General features: G+C 50.2%; 1 protein-coding gene across 1 annotated transcript in view; it reads left to right on the top strand.

The window, feature by feature from the left end:
* The window catches only part of TLN1 (talin 1), a 367,391-nt gene that overhangs the window by 100,741 nt on the left and 242,161 nt on the right, over nucleotides 1-24,489 (top strand). The window contains exon 5 of the mRNA XM_063957473.1: nucleotides 2,795-2,947. Within this exon, the coding sequence (XP_063813543.1) occupies nucleotides 2,795-2,947 (153 nt within the window). The remainder of the gene's footprint in view (nucleotides 1-2,794; nucleotides 2,948-24,489) is intronic.

The raw sequence follows: 24,489 nt of genomic DNA, 5'->3' as shown, positions 1-24,489 counted from the left end.
TCTTCCAGTGGGATCTGTTGGACAAGTGGTCCGGGTCGCATCTTCAGATACATCGGCGGATAACCCGGTCTCCAAGGGCCAGGGTGTCGCTGTTGTGGTGGCTGCAGCATACAGGACTGGGTCCTGGTGACCACGGATGCCAGCCTTCGAGGCTGGGGGGCAGTCACACAGGGAAGAAACTTCCAAGGACTATGGAAAAGTCAGGAGACTTCCCTACACATAAATATTCTGGACCTAAGGGCCATTTACAATGCCCTAAGTCAGGCTAGACCCTGCTTCAACACCGGCCGGTGCTGATCCAGTCAGACAACATCACGGCGGTCGCTCATGTAAACCGACAGGGCGGCACAAGAAGCAGGATGGCGATGGCAGAAGCCACAAGGATTCTCCGATGGGCGGAAAATCATGTGTTAGCACTGTCAGCAGTGTTCATTCCCGGAGTGGATAACTGAGAAGCAGACTTTCTCAGCAGACACGACCTCCACCCGGGAGAGTGGGGACTTCATCCAGAAGTCTTCCAAATGATTGTACACCGTTGGGAAAGGCCACAGGTGGACATGATGGCGTCCCGCCTCAACAAAAAGCTACAAAGATATTGCGCCAGGTCAAGGGACCCTCAGGCGATAGCTGTGGACGCTCTGGTAACACCGTGGGTGTACCAGTCGGTGTATGTGTTCCCTTCTCTGCCTCTCTTACCCAGGGTAATGAGAATAATAAGAAGGAGAGGAGTAAGAACTATACTCATTGTTACGGATTGGCCAAGAAGAGCTTGGTACCCGGAACTCCAAGAAATGATCTCAGAGGACCCATGGCCTCTGCCGCTCAGACAGGACCTGCTGCAGCGGCTGCGTTTGACGGCATGGCGGTTGAACGCCGGATCCTGAAGGAAAAGGGCATTCCGGAGGACGTTATCCCTACGCTAATTAAAGCTATGAAAGAAGTGAACGCAAACCATTATCACCGCATATGGCGAAAATATGTTGCGTGCTGTGAGGCCAAGAAGGCCCCAACGGAGGAATTTCAGCTAGGTCGATTTCTGCACTTCCTACAGTCAGGGGTGACTATGGGCCTAAAATTGGGTTCCATTAAGGTCCAGATTTCGGCTCTATCGATTTTCTTCCAAAAATAGAACTGGCTTCACTGCCTGAAGTTCAGACTTTTGTTAAGGGAGTGCTGCATGTTCAGCCCCCTTTTGTGCCTCCTGTGGCACCTTGGGATCTCAACGTGGTGTTGGATTTCCTAAAGTCACATTGGTTTGAGCCACTGAAAACAGTGGATTTGAAATATCTCACGTGGAAAGTGGTCATGTTGTTGGCCTTAGCTTCGGCCAGGCGTGTATCAGAATTGGCGGCTTTGTCATGTAAAAGCCCTTATCTGATTTTCCATATGGATAGGGCAGAATTGAGGACTCGTCCCCACTTTCTCCCCAAAGTGGTATCAGCTTTTCATCTGAACCAACCTATCGTGGTGCCTGCGGCTACAAATGACTTGGAGGCTTCCAAGTGTTTGGACGTAGTCAGGGCCCTAAAAATCTATGTTTCCAGGACAGCTGGAGTCAGAAAGACTGACTCGCTCTTTATCCTGTATGCGCCCAACAAGTTGGGTGCACCTGCTTCAAAGCAGACTATTGCTCGCTGGATCTGTAGTATGATTCAGCTTGCACATTCTGCGGCTGGACTGCCGCATCCTAAATCAGTGAAAGCCCATTCCACGAGGAAGGTGGGCTCTTCTTGGGCGGCTGCCCGAGGGGTCTCGGCTCTTCAACTTTGCCGAGCAGCTACTTGGTCGGGGTCAAACACGTTTGCTAAATTCTACAAGTTTGACACCCTGGCTGAGGAGGACCTAGAGTTTGCCCATTCGGTGCTGCAGAGTCATCCGCACTCTCCCGCCCGTTTGGGAGCTTTGGTATAATCCCCATGGTCCTTACGGAGTCCCCAGCATCCACTTAGGACGTTAGAGAAAATAAGAATTTACTCACCGGTAATTCTATTTCTCGTAGTCCGTAGTGGATGCTGGGCGCCCATCCCAAGTGCGGATTGTCTGCAATACTTGTATATAGTTATTGCTTAACTAATGGGTTATTGTTGAGCCATCTGTTGAGAGGCTCAGTTGTTTTCATACTGTTAACTGGCTATTGTATCACGAGTTATACGGTGTGATTGGTGTGGCTGGTATGAGTCTTACCCGGGATTCAAAATCCTTCCTTATTGTGTCAGCTCTTCCGGGCACAGTATCCTAACTGAGGTCTGGAGGAGGGTCATAGTGGGAGGAGCCAGTGCACACCAGTAGTCTAAAGCTTTCTTTATAGTTGTGCCCAGTCTCCTGCGGAGCCGCTAATCCCCATGGTCCTTACGGAGTCCCCAGCATCCACTACGGACTACGAGAAATAGAATTACCGGTGAGTAAATTCTTATTATTTGTATTTGGTGGTACTGCAATCCTATAGTTTTATTCTCTCCTTTCTTTCGTTCTGTCTCTCGTTTTCCACTCTCTCTCACTTCCGCTGGCTCTCTCTCACTTCCGCTGGCTCTCTCTCACTTCCGCTGGCTCTCTCTCACTTCCGCTGACTCTCTCTCACTTCCGCTGACTCTCTCTCCCACTTATTTCAGTTGGATTGAAGCGTTTTGTGAGTGAATGAGCGGCTGGTCGTGCGTAGCGATGGTCTGTTTAGCAGCGTTCCTCCGGGTGTCTAGTAGTGACACAGTATCATCCTATGTGTGACTCTCTCCCCGCACACAATTATTATGAAGGTGTATGTTAGAATCACAAATCACACCCTTTCCCCTCTCTGCAGGTATAACCAACTATGATGAGTATTCCCTGGTGCGAGAGCTGCTGGAGGAGAAGAAGGAAGAGATGACCGGAACGCTGAAGAGGGACAAAACTCTTCTCCGCGATGATAAGAAGATGGAAAAACTCAAACAGAAGCTTCACACAGATGATGAGTGTGAGTACGTTGTATGTTGTGTATGCCCTTACACTGCGGGGAGGGGACAGTTACACAGACCCACGGAGGGAAGACCTATATACAGAGATAAGACACACTGCGGGGAGGAGACCTATATACAGAGACATCACACACTGCGGGGAGGAGACCTATATACAGAGACATCACACACTGCAGGGAGGAGACCTATATACAGAGACATCACACACTGCGGGGAGGAGACCTATATACAGAGACATCACACACTGCGGGGAGGAGACCTATATACAGAGACATCACACACTGCAGGGAGGAGACCTATATACAGAGACATCACACACTGCAGGGAGGAGACCTATATACAGAGACATCACACACTGCGGGGAGGAGACCTATATACAGAGACATCACACACTGCAGGGAGGAGACCTATATACAGAGACATCACACACTGCGGGGAGGAGACCTATATACAGAGACATCACACACTGCAGGGAGGAGACCTATATACAGAGACATCACACACTGCAGGGAGGAGACCTATATACAGAGACATCACACACTGCGGGGAGGGGGCAGACCTATATACAGAGACGTCACACACTGCGGGGAGGAGACCTATATACAGAGACGTCACACACTGCGGGGAGGAGACCTATATACAGAGACGTCACACACTGCGGGGAGGAGACCAATATACAAAGACGTCACACACTGCGGGGAGGAGACCTATATACAGAGACATCACACACTGCGGGAAGGAGAGACCTATATACAGAGACGTCACACACTGCGGGGAGGATACCTATATACAGAGACGTCACACACTGCGGGGAGGGGGGAGACCTATATACAGAGACATCACACACTGCGGGGAGGGGGGAGACCTATATACAGAGACGTCACACACTGCGGGGAGGGGAGACTTATATACAGAGACATCACACACTGCGGGTAGGTGAGACCTATATACAGAGACATCACACACTGCGGGGAGGAGACCTATATACAGAGACATCGCACAATGCGGGGAAGAGAGACCTATGTACAGAGACGTCACACACTGCGGGGAGGAGACCTATATACAGAGACGTCACACACTGCGGGTAGGGGACCTATATACAGAGACGTCACACACTGCGGGGAGGGGGGAGACCTATATACAGAGACGTCACACACTGCGGGTAGGTGAGACCTATATACAGAGACATCACACACTGCGGGGAGGGGGGAGTCCTATATACAGAGACATCACACACTGCGGGGAGGGGGGAGACCTATATACAGAGACACACACTGCGGGGAGGGGGGAGACCTATATACAGAGACATCACACACTGCGGGGAGGGGGGAGACCTATATACAAAGACATCACACACTGCGGGGAGGGGGGAGACCTATATACAGAGACCTCACACATTGCGGGGAGGGGGGAGACCTATATACAGAGACCTCACACATTGCGGGGAGGGGGGAGACCTATATACAGAGACCTCACACATTGCGGGGAGGGAGGAGACCTATATACAGAGACGTCACACACTGCGGGGAGGAGACCTATATACAGAGACATCACACACTGCGGGGAGGAGACCTATATACAGAGACGTCACACACTGCGGGGAGGAGACCTATATACAGAGACGTCACACACTGCGGGGAGGAGACCTATATACAGAGACATCACACACTGCGGGGAGGGGGGAGACCTATATACAGAGACATCACACACTGCGGGGAGGAGACCTATATACAGAGACGTCACACACTGCGGGGAGGAGACCTATATACAGAGACGTCACACACTGCGGGGAGGAGACCTATATACAGAGACATCACACACTGCGGGGAGGGGGGAGACCTATATACAGAGACCTCACACACTGCGGGGAGGAGACCTATATACAGAGACGTCACACACTGCGGGGAGGGGGGAGACCTATATACAGAGACGTCACACACTGCGGGGAGGAGACCTATATACAGAGACATCACACACTGCAGGGAGGGGGGAGACCTATATACAGAGACGTCACACACTGCGGGGAGGAGACCTATATACAGAGACATCACACACTGCGGGCAGGAGACTCCCAATAGTGTAATACAATCTTTTAATAAAATATACTGAGAATGTTGGGTATAAGGCATTTTATCCTTTTGCCTTGAGGAAGATTCACCTGCACTGAAACGCGTTGGTGAGGATTTTTTGACTGGTCTGTGTCACGGTTTGCCGGTAGACGGAGGTATCCGGGGACGCCTGTGACACTTTAACTACTGCGCATTTGTCTACTTGTAAATCCTGTAGACCAAAATATCTGGTGACAGTCCATTGTTTTACCAGTTTGTAGATTTTAAGGATTTCATTAAAAGACCTTGATTGTGAAACTTCTGAAGTGTACCAAAGGACCTAAAGAAACCCCTCTCCTGGAAATAACTGTGCGAGGTGGACTCTTCACTTACAGTGCCGAGGATACAGTGTTGATGTTGTGTTACATTGTATGGTATTTGGTAGTGCACCTGTGTGTCCAGAGGGTTGCTGAGTAACGTGCGCGGTTATCGGTTTTCTCAGACGTCCTAGAGGATGCTGGGGATGCTTCAAGAACCATGGGGTATAGACTGGATCCGCAGGAGACATGGGCACACTATAAGGCTTTGAATGGGTGTGAACTGGCTCCTCCCTCTATGCCCCTCCCCCAGGCTCCAGTTAGATTCTGTGCCCAGTGAGACTGGTCACACACTGAGGAGCTCTCCAGAGTTTCTCAGGAAAAGACTTTGTTAGGTTTATTATTTTCAGGGAGACTGCTGGCTACAGGCTCCCTGCATCGTGGGACTTAGGGGAGAGAAGTCAGACCTACTTCTTCTTAGGCTACTGGACACCATTAGCTCCAGAAGGTCTGATCACTTGGTGCGCCTAGCTGCTCGTTCCCGGAGCCGCGCCGTCACCCCCCCACAGAAGCCAGAAGACAGAAGCCGGGTGAGTATGAGAAGATCAGTAGACTTCAGTGACGGCAGAAGACGCGTCTGAGGTACTGCGCAGCGCGCCATGTTCCCACACAGATCATGGCACTGAGGGTGCAGGGTGCAGGGCGCAGGGGGGGGCGCCCTGTGCAGCATGGGGAGACCTCAGACAGCACTGGCATAGTAGTTAACAGTGCCCGGGCACTAGTTAAGGGACCCCCGCCAGTATAAAGAACATGAACGGGACGGAAGCGCGCCATGTAGTGGGCGGGGCTTAGCCCGCACAGTTGTCACCAGCGCCATTTTTTCTCTTCACACTGCTGTGCAAGTAACAGGTGTAAAAGGAGGGGGTGGGGCGGGGGGGGGGGGGGGGGCACTGGCAATTTGGTGGTTTATTTTTATATCATAAAGCGCTGCCAGGTCTGGGCAGTCGTATTACTGGCCTCAGTACCGGGACAGGCGCTGGTTGTGAGCTGGCAGACCTCTCTCTGTGTCTCTCTGGCAGGCTTTAGAGTGGGTCTGTATCCTATAGCCCCAGTGTGGTTGTGGCTGTCAGTACGTGTGTGTCGACATGTCTGAGGCTGAATGCTCTTCCCAGGAGGAGGCTGGAGTGGGGACAGAAAAGGCTGTGGGAGTGACCGTGTCGGCACCGCCGACAGATGGTTGGGTGAATATGTTAAGTGTTTTAAACGCAAATGTGACTAAGTTGGCTAAGAGATTTGATAAATCTGAGTCTAAGAACCAGACATGGAGGAAATCCATAGAAGATGCTTTGTCACAGGCCCAGACCCCTTCGGGGTCACAGAAACGTGCGTTTACCCAGATAGCAGATACCGACACAGACTCTGATTCCAGTGTCGACTATAGTGATGCCAGATTACATCCAAAACTGGCTAAGAGTATTCAGTACATGATTGTGGTGATAAAAGATGTATTACATATCACTGAGGACCCTGCTGTTCCTGATACTAGGGTCTGTATGTATAAAGGAAAGAAACCTGAGGTAACTTTTCCTCCCTCTCATGAGCTGAACGCACTTTTTGAAAAATCTTTGGAAAATCCTGACAAAAAGATACTGTGGCCGGAGAGACCCCCAGCCCACGTGGACAATGGGCGCTGCAGCACTGAAGGGGTTAACCCCTAGTGCCCGGCGCCATGTTGCGGACAATAGGCGCTTGGCGTCACTGTTAAATGTACTTACGGCGGTGGGCGCAGACTGTTTAAAAATATGTTTAATGATGTGTCTTAACATGTCATATGTAGTGCTCTGTGCACAATTGCAGGAATGCATGTTTAACTATATTTATATTTAAGATGTGGTCACCTGTATATTTAAAGGAAAAATGCACTTACTATAGCTGTCTGAATAATCATCTCCTGTCAGTAGGAAGTGGCATGCTAATGGCCCTGTCCTAGCAGAGAGGTGTGAATGACAAAACCTTTTGATGTGTAAGTTCCTTAGAGAATGATGCTAATCACGGGGTCTATGTGCTTGGAACCTGTTTCATGTACCTGATTTAATTGATATACGAACCCTGAATGGCAGATGCAGGAAGGAAGACTGTTTGATGTGTTGTATAGCCTTTCCTGTTGTAATCCCAAACACTGGGTTTGCCTGAAGATGTGAATGAGACAGAAACATTTGTATTTTGAAGCTATGTGATAAATTTATCAATAGTGAATGTTAATCTGATACCAAACGTTGTCTGGGTGACGGAAAGGAGGATATTGTTTTTTGCACTTACTGACATCCTTGTAAAATGTAATTTATTTATATTTTGTGCGATAACCTGATTGGTTGGAGAAGACAGAGAGGGCTTACCCCCCTGTGGTACTGTGTGGAAAATTGACATAAAAAGGAGGCCTGCGTGCCTCCAGTATGGTAATTGTACCATCTTTATTCTGCTGGAACATCTTGCTGTATGCTGTTGCCCCTAGCAATAGGGAAGAGTCTTTTTTAAGGCTATTATTGAGCAAATAAACATCTCATCTGCCTCAAGAAGATAGCTTCATCTTGTGACCTACAGGGTTATGCCAAATATAGCCCCGTCCTCCAGCTGTCCAGGGAAGCACCTAACGTCTCCAAGTTCCGCCTTACGCCAGCTACCGGTAGAGGCCTAGCAAGTGGCTAGTGGGGATTCGTCAACACCACACAGGTGTGGTAAGGCAATGCGTCGGCACATACAGAGCAGAACCGTGGTTCCAAACGCCACGGCAGGTTAGGAGTTTGGTGGTGGCAGCATAAACCCGCCCACAACGCAGTGGGTGGAGTCAGTAACAGGCGGTTACTGACGGTAAGCGGGAATCACCTTATGTGGTCAGGCCTCGTGTGACCTAACCTTCCATTCTGTGCACAGGAGACGGGACGCGAAAGCGGTGAGTGCTTTCGTACGGGACCGTCCTGTCACAGAAATTGGTGGCATAGCGGTTGGATAATCCCAGGCGGCTTTTCATCACCTGATTGGAGAAGCCGAGTTACTCAGGGGAGGAGTAACTGCAGCGCAGGAGAACGCACAAGATGGCGGAATTCAGCGGAATGTCCAAGGATGATCTGGAGATTGTGTGCCAGGAGAAGGGTGTGGATATCCCTTTCAACGCGTCCAGAAGCGTCATGAAGGCGGCGCTCATGAGCGTGGAGGAGTCCCATCAGGCGGAGGTGGAAAGCACTGACGGCGTTAGCATCGCAGAGGACGGCCCAACAGTGGACCTTCGTAAGGAACCGGTGAGACCCACAAGCCCCGCCCTCTCTCACAGCAGCAATGTTTCTCTGACGTCCTAAGTGGATGCTGGGACTCCGTAAGGACCATGGGGGATTAGCGGCTCCGCAGGAGACTGGGCACAACTATAAAGAAAGCTTTCAGACTACTGGTGTGCACTGGCTCCTCCCACTAAGACCCTCCTCCAGACCTCAGTTAGATTCTTGTGCCCGGCTGAGCTGGATGCACACTAGGGGCTCTCCTGAGCACCTAGAAAGAAAGTATATTTAGGTTTTTTATTTTACAGTGAGATCTGCTGGCAACAGACTCACTGCAGCGAGGGACTAAGGGGAGAAGAAGCGAACCTACCTAACAGGTGGTAGTTTGGGCTTCTTAGGCTACTGGACACCATTAGCTCCAGAGGGATCGACCGCAGGACCCGACCTTGGTGTTCGTTCCCGGAGCCGCGCCGCCGTCCCCCTTACAGAGCCAGAAGCACGAAGAACGTCCGGAAAATAGGCGACAGAAGACTTCGGTCTTCACCAAGGTAGCGCACAGCACTGCAGCTGTGCGCCATTGCTCCTCATGTACACCTCACACTCCGGTCACTGATGGGTGCAGGGCGCTGGGGGGGGGGGCGCCCTGAGGGCAATAATAACACCTTGGCTGGCAAAATATACATCATATATAGTCCTAGAGGCTATATAGATGTAAAATTACCCCTGCCAGTGTTACAGAAAAAGCGGGAGAAAGTCCGCCGAAAAGGGGGCGGGGCTTCTCCCTCAGCACACTGGCGCCATTTTTCCCTCACAGTTCCGCTGGAAGGAAGCTCCCTGGCTCTCCCCTGCAGTCTGAATACTACAGAAGGGTAAAAAAGAGAGGGGGGGCACTAAATGTAGGCGCAGTATAGATATTATATATATATAATATATATAAAAAAGCAGCTATAGGGAAAACACTCATAGATAGTGGGATCCCAGTGTTATATAGCGCTCTGGTGTGTGCTGGCATACTCTCTCTCTGTCTCCCCAAAGGGCTTTGTGGGATCCTGTCCTCTGTCAGAGCATTCCCTGTGTGTTTGCGGTGTGTCGGTACGGCTGTGTCGACATGTTTGATGAGGAGGCTTATTTGGAGGCGGAGCAGATGCCTGTAAATGTGATGTCACCCCCTGCGGGGTCGACACCTGAGTGGATGGTGCTGTGGAAGGAATTACGTGATAGTGTCGACTCCTTACATAAAAGGTTCGACGACATACCAAATGTGGGACAGCCGGCTTCTCAGCCTGTGCCTGCCCAGGCGTCTCAGAAACCATCAGGGGCTCTAAAACGCCCGCTACCTCAGATGGTTGACACAGATGTCGACACGGATACTGACTCCAGTGTCGACGACGATGAGACTAATGTAACTTCCAGTAGGGCCACACGTTACATGATTGAGGCAATGAAAAATGTGTTGCACATTTCTGATGTTACCCCCGGTACCACAAAAAAGGGTATTATGTTTGGAGAGAAAAAACTACCAGTAGCTTTTCCTCCATCTGAGGAATTAAATGAAGTGTGTGAAGAAGCGTGGGCTTCCCCTGATAAAAAGCTGGTAATTTCTAAGAGGTTACTAATGGCGTACCCTTTCCCGCCAGAGGATAGGTCACGCTGGGAAACATCCCCTAGGGTGGATAAAGCGCTCACACGCTTGTCAAAGAAGGTGGCACTACCGTCTCCGGATACGGCCGCCCTGAAGGAATCTGCTGATAGAAAACAGGAGGCTATCCTGAAATCTATATATACACACACAGGTGTTATACTGAGACCGGCTATAGCTTCAGCCTGGATGTGCAGTGCTGCAGCTGCGTGGTCAGATTCCCTGTCAGAAAATATTGATACCCTAGACAGGGACACTATTTTGCTAAACGTAGAGCATATCAAAGACGCACTTTTATACATGAGGGATGCACAGAGGGATATTTGCCGGCTGGCATCCAAAATTAGTGCAATGTCCATTTCTGCCAGGAGAGGGTTATGGACTCGGCAGTGGACAGGTGATGCAGATTCCAAACGGCACATGGAAGTTCTGCCTTATAAGGGTGAGGAATTGTTCGGGGATGGTCTCTCGGACCTCGTTTCCACAGCAACAGCTGGGAAGTCTACATTTTTACCCCATGTTCCCTCACAACCAAAGAAAGCACCGTATTATCAGGTACAGTCCTTTCGGCCCAATAGGGGCAAGCGGGTTAAAGGCGCGTCCTTTCTGCCCAGAGGCAGAGGGAAAAAGCTGCAACATACAGCCAGTTCCCAGGAGCAAAAGTCCTCCCCCGCTTCCTCTAAGTCCACGGCATGACGCTGGGGCTCCACAGGCGGAGCCTGGTGCGGTGGGGGCCCGTCTCAAACATTTCAGCAATCAGTGGGCTTGCTCACGGGTGGATCCCTGGATCCTTCAAGTAGTATCTCAGGGGTACAAACTGGAATTCGAGACGTCTCCCCCCCGCCGTTTCCTCAAATTATCACCGCATATGGCGAAAATATGTTGCGTGGTGTGAGGCCAGGAAGGCTCCAACGGAAGAATTTCAGCTGGGCCGATTCCTGCACTTCCTACAGTCAGGAGTGACTATGGGCCTTAAATTGGGCTCCATTAAGGTCCAGATTTCGGCTCTATCGATTTTTTTCCAGAGAGAATTGGCTTCACTACCTGAAGTTCAGACTTTTGTTAAGGGAGTGCTACATATTCAGCCCCCTTTTGTGCCTCCAGTGGCACCTTGGGATCTCAACGTGGTGTTGGATTTCCTAAAGTCACATTGGTTTGAGCCACTGAAAACCGTGGATTTGAAATATCTCACGTGGAAAGTGGTTATGTTGTTGGCCTTGGCTTCCGCCAGGCGTGTTTCAGAATTGGCGGCTTTGTCATGTAAAAGCCCTTATCTGATTTTCCATATGGATAGGGCAGAATTGAGGACTCGTCCCCAGTTTCTCCCCAAAGTGGTATCGGCTTTTCATCTGAACCAACCTATCGTGGTGCCTGCAGCTACAAATGACTTGGAGGCTTCCAAGTTGTTGGATGTAGTCAGGGCCCTGAAAATATATGTTTCCAGGACGGCTGGAGTCAGGAAGACTGACTCGCTCTTTATCCTGTATGCGCCCAACAAGTTGGGTGCACCTGCTTCTAAGCAGACTATTGCTCGCTGGATCTGTAGTACGATTCAGCTTGCACATTCTACGGCTGGACTGCCGCATCCTAAATCAGTGAAAGCCCATTCCACGAGGAAAGTGGGCTCTTCTTGGGCGGCTGCCCGAGGGGTCTCGGCTCTTCAACTTTGCCGAGCTGCAACTTGGTCGGGGGCAAACACGTTTGCAAAGTTCTACAAATTTGATACCCTGGCTGCGGAGGACCTGGAGTTCTCTCATTCGGTGCTGCAGAGTCATCCGCACTCTCCCGCCCGTTTGGGAGCTTTGGTATAATCCCCATGGTCCTTACGGAGTCCCAGCATCCACTTAGGACGTCAGAGAAAATAAGAATTTACTCACCGGTAATTCTATTTCTCGTAGTCCGTAGTGGATGCTGGGCGCCCATCCCAAGTGCGGATTGTCTGCAATACTTGTATATAGTTATTGTTTAACTAAAGGGTTATTGTTGAGCTATCTGTTGAGAGGCTCAGTTGTTCTCATACTGTTAACTGGGTATTGTATCACGAGTTATACGGTGTGATTGGTGTGGCTGGTATGAGTCTTACCCGGGATTCAAAATCCTTCCTAATTGTGTCAGCTCTTCCGGGCACGGTATCCTAACTGAGGTCTGGAGGAGGGTCTTAGTGGGAGGAGCCAGTGCACACCAGTAGTCTAAAAGCTTTCTTTATAGTTGTGCCCAGTCTCCTGCGGAGCCGCTAATCCCCCATGGTCCTTACGGAGTCCCAGCATCCACTACGGACTACGAGAAATAGAATTACCGGTGAGTAAATTCTTATTTTCCCAGCAATCCCTAGCAGGGCCAGGATCCCAACGTCCCAGGGGGGGCGGCCCGGATACCCTAGCAGATCGGCTAGCGGATTTGGGGGAAAGGGCAACGGAGCAAGAACGCATGCTTGTCATTCGGATGTGGCATGCGGAGCGGGCACCACAGGCCGTGGTACCCCGGGAGCTGTTGTCAGCTGTTGTACACAGATCGGGACGCATTCAGTTTGCCAAGTTTGCAGACAGTGATGGGGACATTGATGGACATTTACAAGTTTTTGAAAGGACATGTAAACTACATGATCTACCCAAGTCGGAGTGGGTGAGACACCTTGTGCCCACTCTGCATGGAGAGGCCTTGGAGGCCTATCGAGGAGTGGCGACGGAGGACTGTGGGAACTACGACGAAGTCGCGAAGGCCCTCCTCCAGCGATTCTTCATCACTCCCGAATCTTACAGGAAGAAGTTCAGAGACTTGCCCAAGAATCCTAGCAGCACCCATGAGCAGTTCGCCACCCAGCTGCGGCAGTACGTGGTGAAGTGGGTGAAGGATTCTGAAGCCACTACATGGGACGCACTGATTGACCTGATCTGCAGGGAGCAGTTCTACCGCAGGTGCGCCCAAGAAGTGAAGGAGTGGGTACTAGACCGGGAGCCACCCAGCTTAAAGATGGCTGCCCAGTTAGCCGACAAATATGTGGCAATTCGGCCACAGGGTCAGAAGCGCCCCGCCAGCAGCCAGCTCCAAAAGACTGTACCATCAGGGGGACACCCCTCTTCAGCTCATCACCCCCAAAGACAAGCATCTTCCAACCCGGGTGCTCTTGGCCAGCAACCGCACCGCAGCGTCCCTGCAACTGATCAGAGATCATCGGTGCCACGACTGGAGAAGAAGTGCTACGGCTGTGGGAAAATCGGACATCTGAGGATGAACTGTTCTGCATCCCAAGCACCCCAGACTCGTGCCCCAAATCCGAGTGCTGGAGCCCGGATCGCTTGTTTGACGAGTGGAGATGAGCCTACAGAGACTGTTCCCCCTCCAGTCAGTCCGATGGAGTGTGGCGAGAGACAGGTGCACTCTGCGGAGAGAGTCACCTGCATGGCCAAACAGCCCCTACATAATATGTGGAGGCCAAAACAAAACAATGTAGCAGCGCTAATACAAGAATTAAAATAGAAGGATTGAGTACCAATGGGTGTAATTTAATAAACCATAAAACACGCTCCTCTAACATGAGCATATATACACATAAAATACAATATTGCTAAAAAGGTGGGGTCACAATGTATTTGCCTTCTCTGTGTGATCCGTTCCTGTTTAATATAGACCGGGTGATCAGCAATGGTGAAATTTGTCATGGACCGACAGCACAGTCCTACAGAGTTATTTACCACTCTACGCCGCTGGAGGTATAATTCCCTTGAAGTTGAGTCTTTGCAAAAGTCCGTGATTATAGGTCCTCACTGCATCGCGGTATCCTCTGCAGATAAAGGGGATCCGTGGTATCTCTGTTCTTGATAATCACCACAGTGGTTTTTGCTGACAGCAAGATCCGGTCCTGGTTCGGAGCACACTTGAGCAGTAGTAGTTCAGAAAAAAACTGACCCCAATGGCCTCCTTCCTCTTATGGTTTATTAAATTACACCCATTGGTACTCAATCCTTCTATTTTAATTCTTGTATTAGCGCTGCTACATTCTTTTGTTTTGGTTGATAATTCAATTTGGGTGTGACTATCCCGAATATTTAGCAGCAGCTTAGTTAAACAGCTCATTTCAGCGCCCGATCTTTTATCTTCTTGATACATTTTCCTTATAATATGTGGAGGCACCTGCAGCCGGTCCACGTGGAATCCCTACAGGGGGAAGGCCTAAGAGACTCTGGAGCCTCAATCACTGTGGTGAGCCCCCATCTTATAGATCCTGCTGCAGTATTGCAGGGTCGCACTGCCAAGGTCACCCTGGCAGATGGAACAGAGAAAGAGGTTCCCATGGCAAGAGTCTACCTGGACTGGGGAGCTGGACCAGAGTTGCGAGAAGTTGCCGTCATGGATAGTCTCCCAACTGATGTGGTCCTAGGAAATGATCTGGGTGGTGGGATCGTCACCACGTTTGCTGGCACCATTCCCCAGAGTCAAGTTCCACAACCACCGTTGACATCAGCTACTCCAGCACAGCCCAGCCCAGAGGAAAAGACTACAGCTGCTAGACAACTGCCAGCACAGCCAACCACAGCATCAACCAGCCCAGAGGAAAAGATTACAGCGGCTAGATCGGCACATCGACCCCGCATGACTTTTACCTCTGGTATGCCTACGTCCCCTAGCAACGCAGAGGATGTCGGTTCCAGCTCGTTTGATCCTGTGGGGGTGCCCAATGATGCTCCTGACCCAAGTGGTTTGCCAACTCCGGCGGTGAGTATGAGAAACCACACTGACTTTTCCATGACTGACCCCTACTAGACTGACCCTAGTAGTCCCCACCTAGATCCCCCTGTAGTGTGTCCCAATTTAGGAGAGGTTGAGGGCCACAGGTAGGAGTTTAGGGAGGCTCAACTCTCTGACCCATCCCCGAAAGGCATGAGGCGCCTCTCTGGCAGCGGCCTTGACAGGGTTGGGGCAGGAAGTTTGACCTGGCGGGAAGGGTTAAGGTACAGGGTAGGCAGGAAAGTGGGAGGGGATAGACCAGATAGGGAATGTGTCCAACTGGTCCCCCCAGGGAACTTTCATGCGCAACCGGTGTCGGTTGCCAGCGAAACCCCTTTGGGCAGTAACCCTGAGATAGACCGTACCCTGAAGTGCCTGACACCGTGCTTACCCTGGTCTGGAATGTCGGATGGCGCCCAGACCAACTGTAAGGCTGGTGCCATGCGTTGGCAGCTGGGGCACTCCAGCGGTTGTGTTGTCTCTGGGCCTCTGCCCATAGGGGAACCCTTGCAGCAAGTTGCTGTGGACATAGCAGGTCCCCTGCCTGTGCGCAGTAGATCGGGGAAGACACGCAGCCTCCCTGTAGTGGATGCCACACAGGATCCAGAGGCTGGTGGTCTGGCCGCCATCACTGTGGCACAGGTAGCGGACGAGGAGGAAGGAGTAGGCCTAGGTGACAGGGTAGGTTTCCCGAGTCATAGGTCGATAGAGGAAGATTGGAGGGCAGACAGTTGCCAGATAGAAATGACGGAGGTGCAGTGCCTGGGGCACATGTGGGAGGAGGCAGGGGTAGGCCCAAAGCAGAGGCCACCAGAGGCTGTCCCCGACCCACATCACCCAGACAGGTACTGACCTTAGAACCTGTAAGGCCCTACGGACACGTTGTCCTTGACTTTAGTCCTGTAGTGAACCCCTGTACACAGATGGCTAGGAAGGGCATTCCCAAGTCAGTGGACTTTGCACCCGCTTGCGAGTTGGCATTCCAGTCATTGAAGGAGGCTCTGGCACCCGCTCCAGTGCTGATGTCGCACATTCTTGACCAGGACTGTGTTTTACGAACCACTGCGCCACTGCACGGACTGGGAGTAGTACTGAGCCAGGAGGAGCCATATGGGCAGGAAGCACCCTGTGGCCTATTTGAGCAGAAAGCTGCTACCGCGGGAGGTGGGTTATGCCACAATTGAAAAGGAGTGTTTGGCTATTGTTTGGGCTGTGAAGAAGCTTCAGCCCTATTTGTATGGCCGCCATTTTACGGTGGTAACGGACCACAATCCATTACGGTGGCTCCAGCACACCACGGGGGAAAACGGCAGACTGTTGCGGTGGAGCCTTGCTCTTCAGGTTTATGACTCTCATATTATCCACAAGCAAGGCAAGGCTCATAGCAATGCGGATGGACTGTCACGTCAGGAGGAGCCCGAACCCCCAAAGAACTCCCGGTAACCTCATTAAGGACTGCGGGACCAGGGACCAAATCGTTGGGACATGGGTCCCTGGTTGACCGGCTTGAATGGGGGGGGGGGGGGGGGGGAATGTGGCCAGAGAGACACCCAGCCCACTTGGACAATGGGCGCTGCAGCGCTGAAGGGGTTAACCCCTAGTGCCCGGCGCCATGTTGTGGACAATAGGCGCTTGGCGTCACTGTTAAATGTACTTACGGCGGTGGGCGCAGACTGTTTAAAAATATGTTTAATGATGTGTCTTAACATGTCATATGTAGTGCTCTGTGCACAATTGCAGGAATGCATGTTTAACTGTATTTATATTTAAGATGTGGTCACCTGTATTTTAAAGGAAAAATGCACTTACTATAGCTGTCTGAATAATCATCTCCTGTCAGTAGGAAGTGGCATGCTAATGGCCCTGTCCTAGCAGAGAGGTGTGAATGACAAGACCTTTTGATGTGTAAGTTCCTTAGAGAGGGATGCTACTGACGGGGAATCTCCTTATCCCATATGTAAAGTAGTTCTGGGCTTGGAACCTGTTTCATGTAATGATTTAATTGGTATACGAACCCTGAATGGCAGATACAGGAAGGAAGACTGTTTGTTTGTATTGTAGCCTTTCCTGTTGTAATCTCAAACACTGGGATTGCCTGAAGGTGTGAATGACCAGAAATATTTGTATTTTGAAGCTATGTGATAAATTTATCAATAGTGAATGTTAATCTGATACCAAACGTCTGGGTGACGGGAAGGAGGATATTGTTTTTTTGCACTTACTGACATTGTTGTAAAATGTAATTTATTTATATTTTGTGCGATAACCTGATTGGTTGGAGAAGACAGGGAGGGCTTACCCCCCTGTGGTACTGTGTGGAAAATTGACATAAAAAGGAGGCCTGCGTGCCTCCAGTATGGTAGTTGTACCATCTTTATTCTGCTGGAACATCTTGCTGTATGCTGTTGCCCCTAGCAATAGGGAAGAGTCTTTTTTAAGGCTATTATTGAGCAAATAAACATCTCATCTGCCTCAAGAAGATTGCTTCATCTTGTGACCTACAGGGTTATGCCAAACCTATCCCCGTCCTCCGGCTGTCCAGGGAAGCACCTAGAGTCTCCAAGCTCCGCCTTCCGCCAGCTACCGGTAGAGGCCTAGCAAGTGGCTAGTGGGGATTCGTCAACACCACACAGGTGTGGTAAGGCAGTGCGTCGGCACATACAGAGCAGAACCGTGGTTCCAAACGCCACGGCAGGTTAGGAGTTTGGTGGTGGCAGCATAAACCCGCCCACAACGCAGTGGGTGGAGTCAGTAACAGGCGGTTACTGACGATAAGCGGGAATCCCCTATGTGGTCAGGCCTCGTGTGACCTAACCTTCCATTCTGTGCACAGGAGACGGGACGCGAAAGCGGTGAGTGCTTTCGTACGGGACCGTCCTGTCACAGATACGTGTTCCCAAAAGAATTCCAATGGCATATCCATTCCCCTCTGGGGACAGGGAAAGGTGGGAGTCAATCCCCACGTTAGACAAAGCTTTATCGCATCTATCCAAAAAGGTGGCGCTTCCGTCTCCTGACATGGCAGCCCTAAAGGATCCTGCGGATCGCAAGCAGGAAAATACGCAAAAATCCATTTATGTCACTACAGGGTCGCTACTCAGACCTGCCGTTACTGCGGCATGGGTGAGTAGCGCTATTGAAAGGTGGGCAGATAACTTGTCATCTGAGGTAGATACCCTAGACAGGGATAGTATGCTTTTGACTTTGGATCACATCAAGGACGCTGCAGCATATTTAAAGGAAGCTGCGAGGGATATTGGCCTTTTGGGATCAAGGGCCAATGCCATGGCGGTCTCAGCAAGGAGAGCATTGTGGATTCATCAATGGAATGCTGATGCTGACTCTAAGAAGGCGATGGAGTCTCTACCGTTTAACGGTAAGGTCTTGTTTGGCGACGGCCTCACTGACCTGGTGTCTACGGCTACCGCGGGTAAGTCATCTTTTTTACCTTATGTTCCTGCACAGCAGAAGAAATCGCCTCACTATCAGATGCAGTCCTTTCGGCCCAACAAATTCAAATAAGAACGTGAGTCCTCCTTCCTTGCTGCGAGGGGGAGAGGAAGGGGAAAAAGGCCACAGGCTGTGGCAAGTTCCCAGGAGCAGAAGTCCTCCCTGGCTTCTACCAAATCCACCGCATGACGCTGGAGCTCCTCTGAGGGACTCCGCACCAGTGGGGGCACGTCTCAAACTCTTCAGTCAGGTCTGGGTGCACTCGGACCTGGATCCTTGGATAGTACACATAGTAACCCAAGGGTACAAGTTAGAGTTTCAAGACGTGCCCCCTCACCGATTTTTCAAATCGGCCTTGCCAGCTTCTCTTCCAGAAAGGGAGATAGTAAGCACTGCGATACTAAAGTTGTGTCAAAATCAAATGATTGTCAAGGTACCCCCGTCTTATCAGGGGGAAGGTTTTTATTCGAGCCTGTTCGTGGTCCCGAAGCTGGATGGCTCGGTCAGACCGATTCTAAACCTAAAATCCCTCAATTTCTTTCTGAAAAGATTCAAGTACAAGATGGAGTCTCTACGAGCAGTGATCTCCAGTCTGGATGAGGGCGATTTTATGGTGTCGGTCGCCATAAAGGATGCCTTCTTACATGTCCCCATATATCCTCGGCATCAGGCTTACCTGAGATTTGCTGTGCAGGATTGTCATTACCAATTTCAGACGTTGCTGTTTGGTCTGTCCATGGCTCCGAGGATTTTCACCAAAGTAATGGCGGAAATGATGGTTCTCCTGCGCAAGCAGGGAATCACAATTATCCCGTACTTGGACGATCTCCTCATAAAGGCGAGGTTCAAGGAGCAATTGTTGAAGAATGTTGCTCTTTCACTGACGATTTTGCAACAACACGGCTCCTAAATTTGCCAAAATCACAGTTGGAGCCAACGACACGGCTGTCGTTCCTGGGTATGATTCTGGATACAGAATTGCAAAGAGTTTTTCTTCCAGTGGAAAAAGCGCTGGAAATACAGATCATGGTAAAACAGATTATGAAACCAGCAAAGGTGTCAGTTCTTCACTGCACTCGGTTGCCGGGGAAGATGGTGGCGGCCTATGAGGCCATTCCGTATGGCAGGTTCAATGCCAGGTTGTTTCAGTGGAACCTGCTGGCCAGTGGTCCGGGTTTCACCTGGACATGCTCCGGAAAATAATTCTGTCTCCTAGGACCAGAATTTCCCTTCTGTGGTGGCTGCACAGTTCTCACCTTCTGGAGGGACGCAGGTTCGGGATTCAGGATTGGATCCTGGTGACCACGGATGCAAGCCTCCGAGGCTGGGGAGCAGTCACACAGGGAAGAAACTTTCAGGGAAAGTGGTCGAGCCAGGAAGCTTGTCTACACATAAACATTCTGGAATTAAGAGCCATGCACAACGGCATACTGCAAGCAGAACATCATTTTCGAGGTCTGCCGGTCTTGATTCAGTCAGACAACGTGACAGCAGTGGCGTAAATAAACCGCCAAGGCGGAACAAAGAGCAGAGCGGCGATGGCCGAGGCCACAAAGATTCTTCGCTGGGCAGAAAGACATGCCAGCGCTCTGGCAGCGGTCTTCATTCCAGGAGTGGACAACTGGGAAGCAGACTTCCTCAGCAGACACGATCTTCATCCAGGAGGAGAGTGGGGTCTTCATCAAGAGGTCTTTGCAGAAGTGACAAGTCGTTGGGGAGTTCCTCAAGTGGACATGATGGCGTCCCGCCTCAACAAGAAACTTCAGAGATATTGTTCCAGGTCAAGGGACCCTCAACCGATAGCGGTGGACGCCCTAGTGACACCGTGGGTGTTTCAGTCGGTCTATGTGTTCCCTCCGCTTCCACTCATTCCAAAGGTGATAAAAATTATAAGAAGGACAAGGGTTCAGGCAATCCTCTTTGTTCCAGATTGGCCAAAAAGGGCCTGGTATCCAGATCTTCAGGAGTTGCTCATAGAAGATCCCTGGCCTCTTCCTCTTCGGGAGGACCTGTTACAACAGGGGCCGTGCGCGTATCAGGACTTACCGCGGCTGCGTTTGACGGCATGGCGGTTGAACGCCAAATCCTAGCCCGAAAGGGTATTCCCAGTGAAGTCATTCCTACACTTCTTCAAGCTAGAAAAGAAGTAACGGCAGAGCATTACCACCGTATTTGGAGAAAATATGTGTCTTGGTGTGAATCCAAGAAGGCTCCTATGGAAGAATTTCACCTGGGGCGTTTGCTCCATTTCCTACAAGCAGGTGTGGATGTGGGCCTAAAGTTAGGCTCAATTAATGTACAGATTTCGGCCTTGTCGATCTTTTTTCAAAAAGAATTGGCCTCCCTTTCAGAAGTTCAGACCTTCATAAAAGGCGTGCTGCACATCCAACCTCCCTTTGTGCCCCCAGTGGCACCATGGGACCTTAATGTGGTGTTGAAATTCTTGCAATCACATTGGTTTGAACCTTTGCGCAAGGTTGAGTTAAAATTCCTTACTTGGAAAGTGGTCATGTTGTTGGCCTTGGCGTCTGCAAGGCCAGTGTCTGAGTTGGCGGCTTTGTCTCACAAAAGCCCCTATTTGATTTTCCATGCTGATAGTGCGGAGTTGAGAACTCGTCAGCAATTTCTGCCAAAAGTGGTTTCAACATTTCATGTTAACCAGCCTATTGTGGTGCCAGTGGCTACTGACGCCTTGGCGGAGTCAAGGTCTCTCGATGTGGTCAGAGCTTTGAAGATCTATGTCACCAGAACGGCACAGATTAGGAAAACAGAGGCTCTGTTTGTCCTGTGGGCTCCCAACAAGATTGGGGCTCCTGCTTCTAAGCAGACTATTGCGCGCTTGATTTGTAATACGATTCAGCAGGCTCATTCTACGGCAGGATTGCCTGTACCGAAATCGGTGAAAGCCCATTCTACCAGAAAGGTGGGCTCATCCTGGGCAGCTGGCCGGGGAGTCTCGGCATTACAACTTTGCCGAGCTGCTACTTGGTCGGGTTCACACACTTTTGCTAAGTTCTGCAAGTTTGATAAGCAGGTGTGGATGTGGGCCTAAAGTTAGGCTCAATTAAAGTACAGATTTCGGCCTTGTCGATCTTTTTTCAAAAAGAATTGGCCTCCCTTTCAGAAGTTCAGACCTTCATAAAAGGCGTGCTGCACATCCAACCTCCCTTTGTGCCCCCGGTGGCCCCATGGGACCTTAATGTGGTGTTGAAATTCTTGCAATCACATTGGTTTGAACCTTTGCGCAAGGTTGAGTTAAAATTCCTTACTTGGAAAGTGGTCATGTTGTTGGCCTTGGCGTCTGCAAGGCCAGTGTCTGAGTTGGCGGCTTTGTCTCACAAAAGCCCCTATTTGATTTTCCATGCTGATAGTGCGGAGTTGAGAACTCGTCAGCAATTTCTGCCAAAAGTGGTTTCAACATTTCATGTTAACCAGCCTATTGTGGTGCCAGTGGCTACTGACGCCTTGGCGGAGTCAAGGTCTCTCGATGTGGTCAGAGCTTTGAAGATCTATGTCGCCAGAACGGCACAGATTAGGAAAACAGAGGCTCTGTTTGTCCTGTGGGCTCCCAACAAGATTGGGGCTCCTGCTTCTAAACAGACTATTGCGCGCTTGATTTGTAATACGATTCAGCAGGCTCATTCTACGGCAGGATTGCCTGTACCGAAATCGGTGAAAGCCCATTCTACCAGAAAGGTGGGCTCATCCTGGGCAGCTGGCCGGGGAGTCTCGGCATTACAACTTTGCCGAGCTGCTACTTGGTCGGGTTCACACACTTTTGCTAAGTTCTACAAGTTTGATACCCTGGCTGAGGAGGACCTCTTGTTTGGTCAATCAGTGCTGCAGAGTCATCCGCACTCTCCCGCCCGTTCTAGAGCTTTGGTATAAACCCCATGGTTCTTGAAGCATCCCCAGCATCCTCTAGGACGTATGAGAAAATAGGATTTTAATACCTACCGGTAAATCCTTTTCTCTTAGTCCGTAGAGGATGCTGGGCGCCCGTCCCAGTGCGGGCTGTATCTGCAGTTTGGTTATGGTTACGCTCATGTTGCGTTGAGTTCAGTTAATCTGTGACTGTTGTTGGTCATGCCGTTGCATGCGTTGTTGTTGAATGCCATGTTGTACGGCGTGTTAGTGGTGTGAGATGGTATGTATCTCACCTTAGTTTAAATTAATTAAATTAATCCATTTCCTCGAAATGTCCGTCTCCCTGGACACAGTTCCTATAACTGGAGTCTGGAGGAGGGGCATAGAGGGAGGAGCCAGTTTACACCCATTCAAAGTCTTATATTGTGCCCATGTCTCCTGCGGATCCAGTCTATACCCCATGGTTCTTGAAGCATCCCCATCATCCTCTACGGACTAAGAGAAAAGGATTTACCGGTAGGTATTAAAATCCTTTTTTTACATAGTGTTATTATGGTTACTTCCCTGAAGGACGCTACAAGTTCCACCTGTTATACCTTGTGGGGCCAATGCTCTTATTAGAAGACTTTACATTTGCATCCCAGCTAATAATTGGGATTCACACGATACATAATATATGTCACCAATGGAAGGTTTATAAAGTGTATACACAGATTGCGTTACTGTGACTGCTCTGCCCGATGCCCCCCCTCTGTCATTGACTATGTAACAGTAGCTGCATGTGTTTCTCAATCAGGTTGTAAGTCTCATGTTATATGTGCAAAGCTTGCAATCTAATTACAGGGCTTTAGTCCGAGGCAGTGATTTTATCCAGCGTTACGTTCTACACATTAGCAGTGCTCTTTGTTGGTGCACATTAGCGGAGCCTGGTGTTGGTGCACATTAGCGGAGCCTGGTGTTGGTGCACATTAGCGGAGTCCTGTGTTGGTGCACATTTTTTTTAGCAGTCCTGGCGCCCAAAATAGCTGCCTCACCTTTTTCATGCTCCTGATCATCTCCATAAAACAGCTTAAATTCTCCACAACTGACCTATGAATCATCTTAAATATCTAAGGACTTACCTTTAACTTTGCTATCTGCTTCAAAAAAGACCTTAAATTTAGCTTCCACCCTATTGAAATTACTCGCTCATTCGAGTGCATTGCTGCCCAGAGTTCGACAGGATAAGGTTTCAGAGTACTTCTCATTTACCGGCCCCCTGGAGATGGAAAGATATTTCTACAAGAAATTGCAGACAGTGTTGCTGGCCTGGATCTGGAACATCAAAGATGGCTCATCCTCTGGGATTTCAATGCATGGGTGGATGATGAGCTCTCACGCCTTGGCCAAGACCTCCTGTGCACAATGAATGGTCTGGGCTAGTCTACCACTGCTATGCAGATGATACACAACTGTACTTGTCCTTTGCTCCGGGCACTGATAACCCAATAACAACCCTTAAGGTCGGTCTAGCTGAGCTCCAGGAATGGATGAGCGCCAGTTGGCTGCGACTGAACCCGGATAAACAGAGGTCCTTATTATAGGACCGCAACATCAAAGGACAAGACTGCAGCATAGCCAACCAACTGGACTTCCACTTGGGGATTCAGAATTACACACCACTGATCGTGTGCGGAATCTTGGCGTTGTCCTGGATGGTGGCTTGACACTTTAAACATCAGATATCAGCCACAATCAAATCCTCATTCTTTCACCTGAGGAACATATCCTGAATCAAGCACTTGTTCCCTCAGATGTTCTGCCAAAAGTCATCCATGCATTTGTATCATCTCGTTTAGACTACTGTAATGGCCTCTACCTTGGTCTCCCAGCAAAAGTCACAGCTGCCAGGCTGTTACCCAACCAGCCCCGTTCTAGCCACATAACACCCATACTCTACTCCCTTCACTGGCTGCCTGTAAGATGGCGAATCATCTTCAAGATTGGCTTACTGAGCTTCAAAGCATTACATGACCAGGGCCCAAGGTACCTGAAGCAGCTTCTGACCCCATACTGCCCCACTCCATTACTGCAATCTGTAGATGAAGGACTATTAGCAGTACCTAGAATCTCCTGTAACTCATCTGGGGGGTCGAGCTTTTAGTCATGCGGCTCTGACTCTATGGAACTTACTTCCCCGCACAGTGCGAGAGGCCCCAACTATAGAATCCTTCAAAAGTAGACTCC

Source organism: Pseudophryne corroboree, chromosome 1 (assembly GCF_028390025.1).
Source record: "Pseudophryne corroboree isolate aPseCor3 chromosome 1, aPseCor3.hap2, whole genome shotgun sequence".
NCBI classification, from domain to species: Eukaryota; Metazoa; Chordata; class Amphibia; order Anura; family Myobatrachidae; genus Pseudophryne; species Pseudophryne corroboree.
This window is presented reverse-complemented; position numbering and strand designations above follow the sequence as displayed.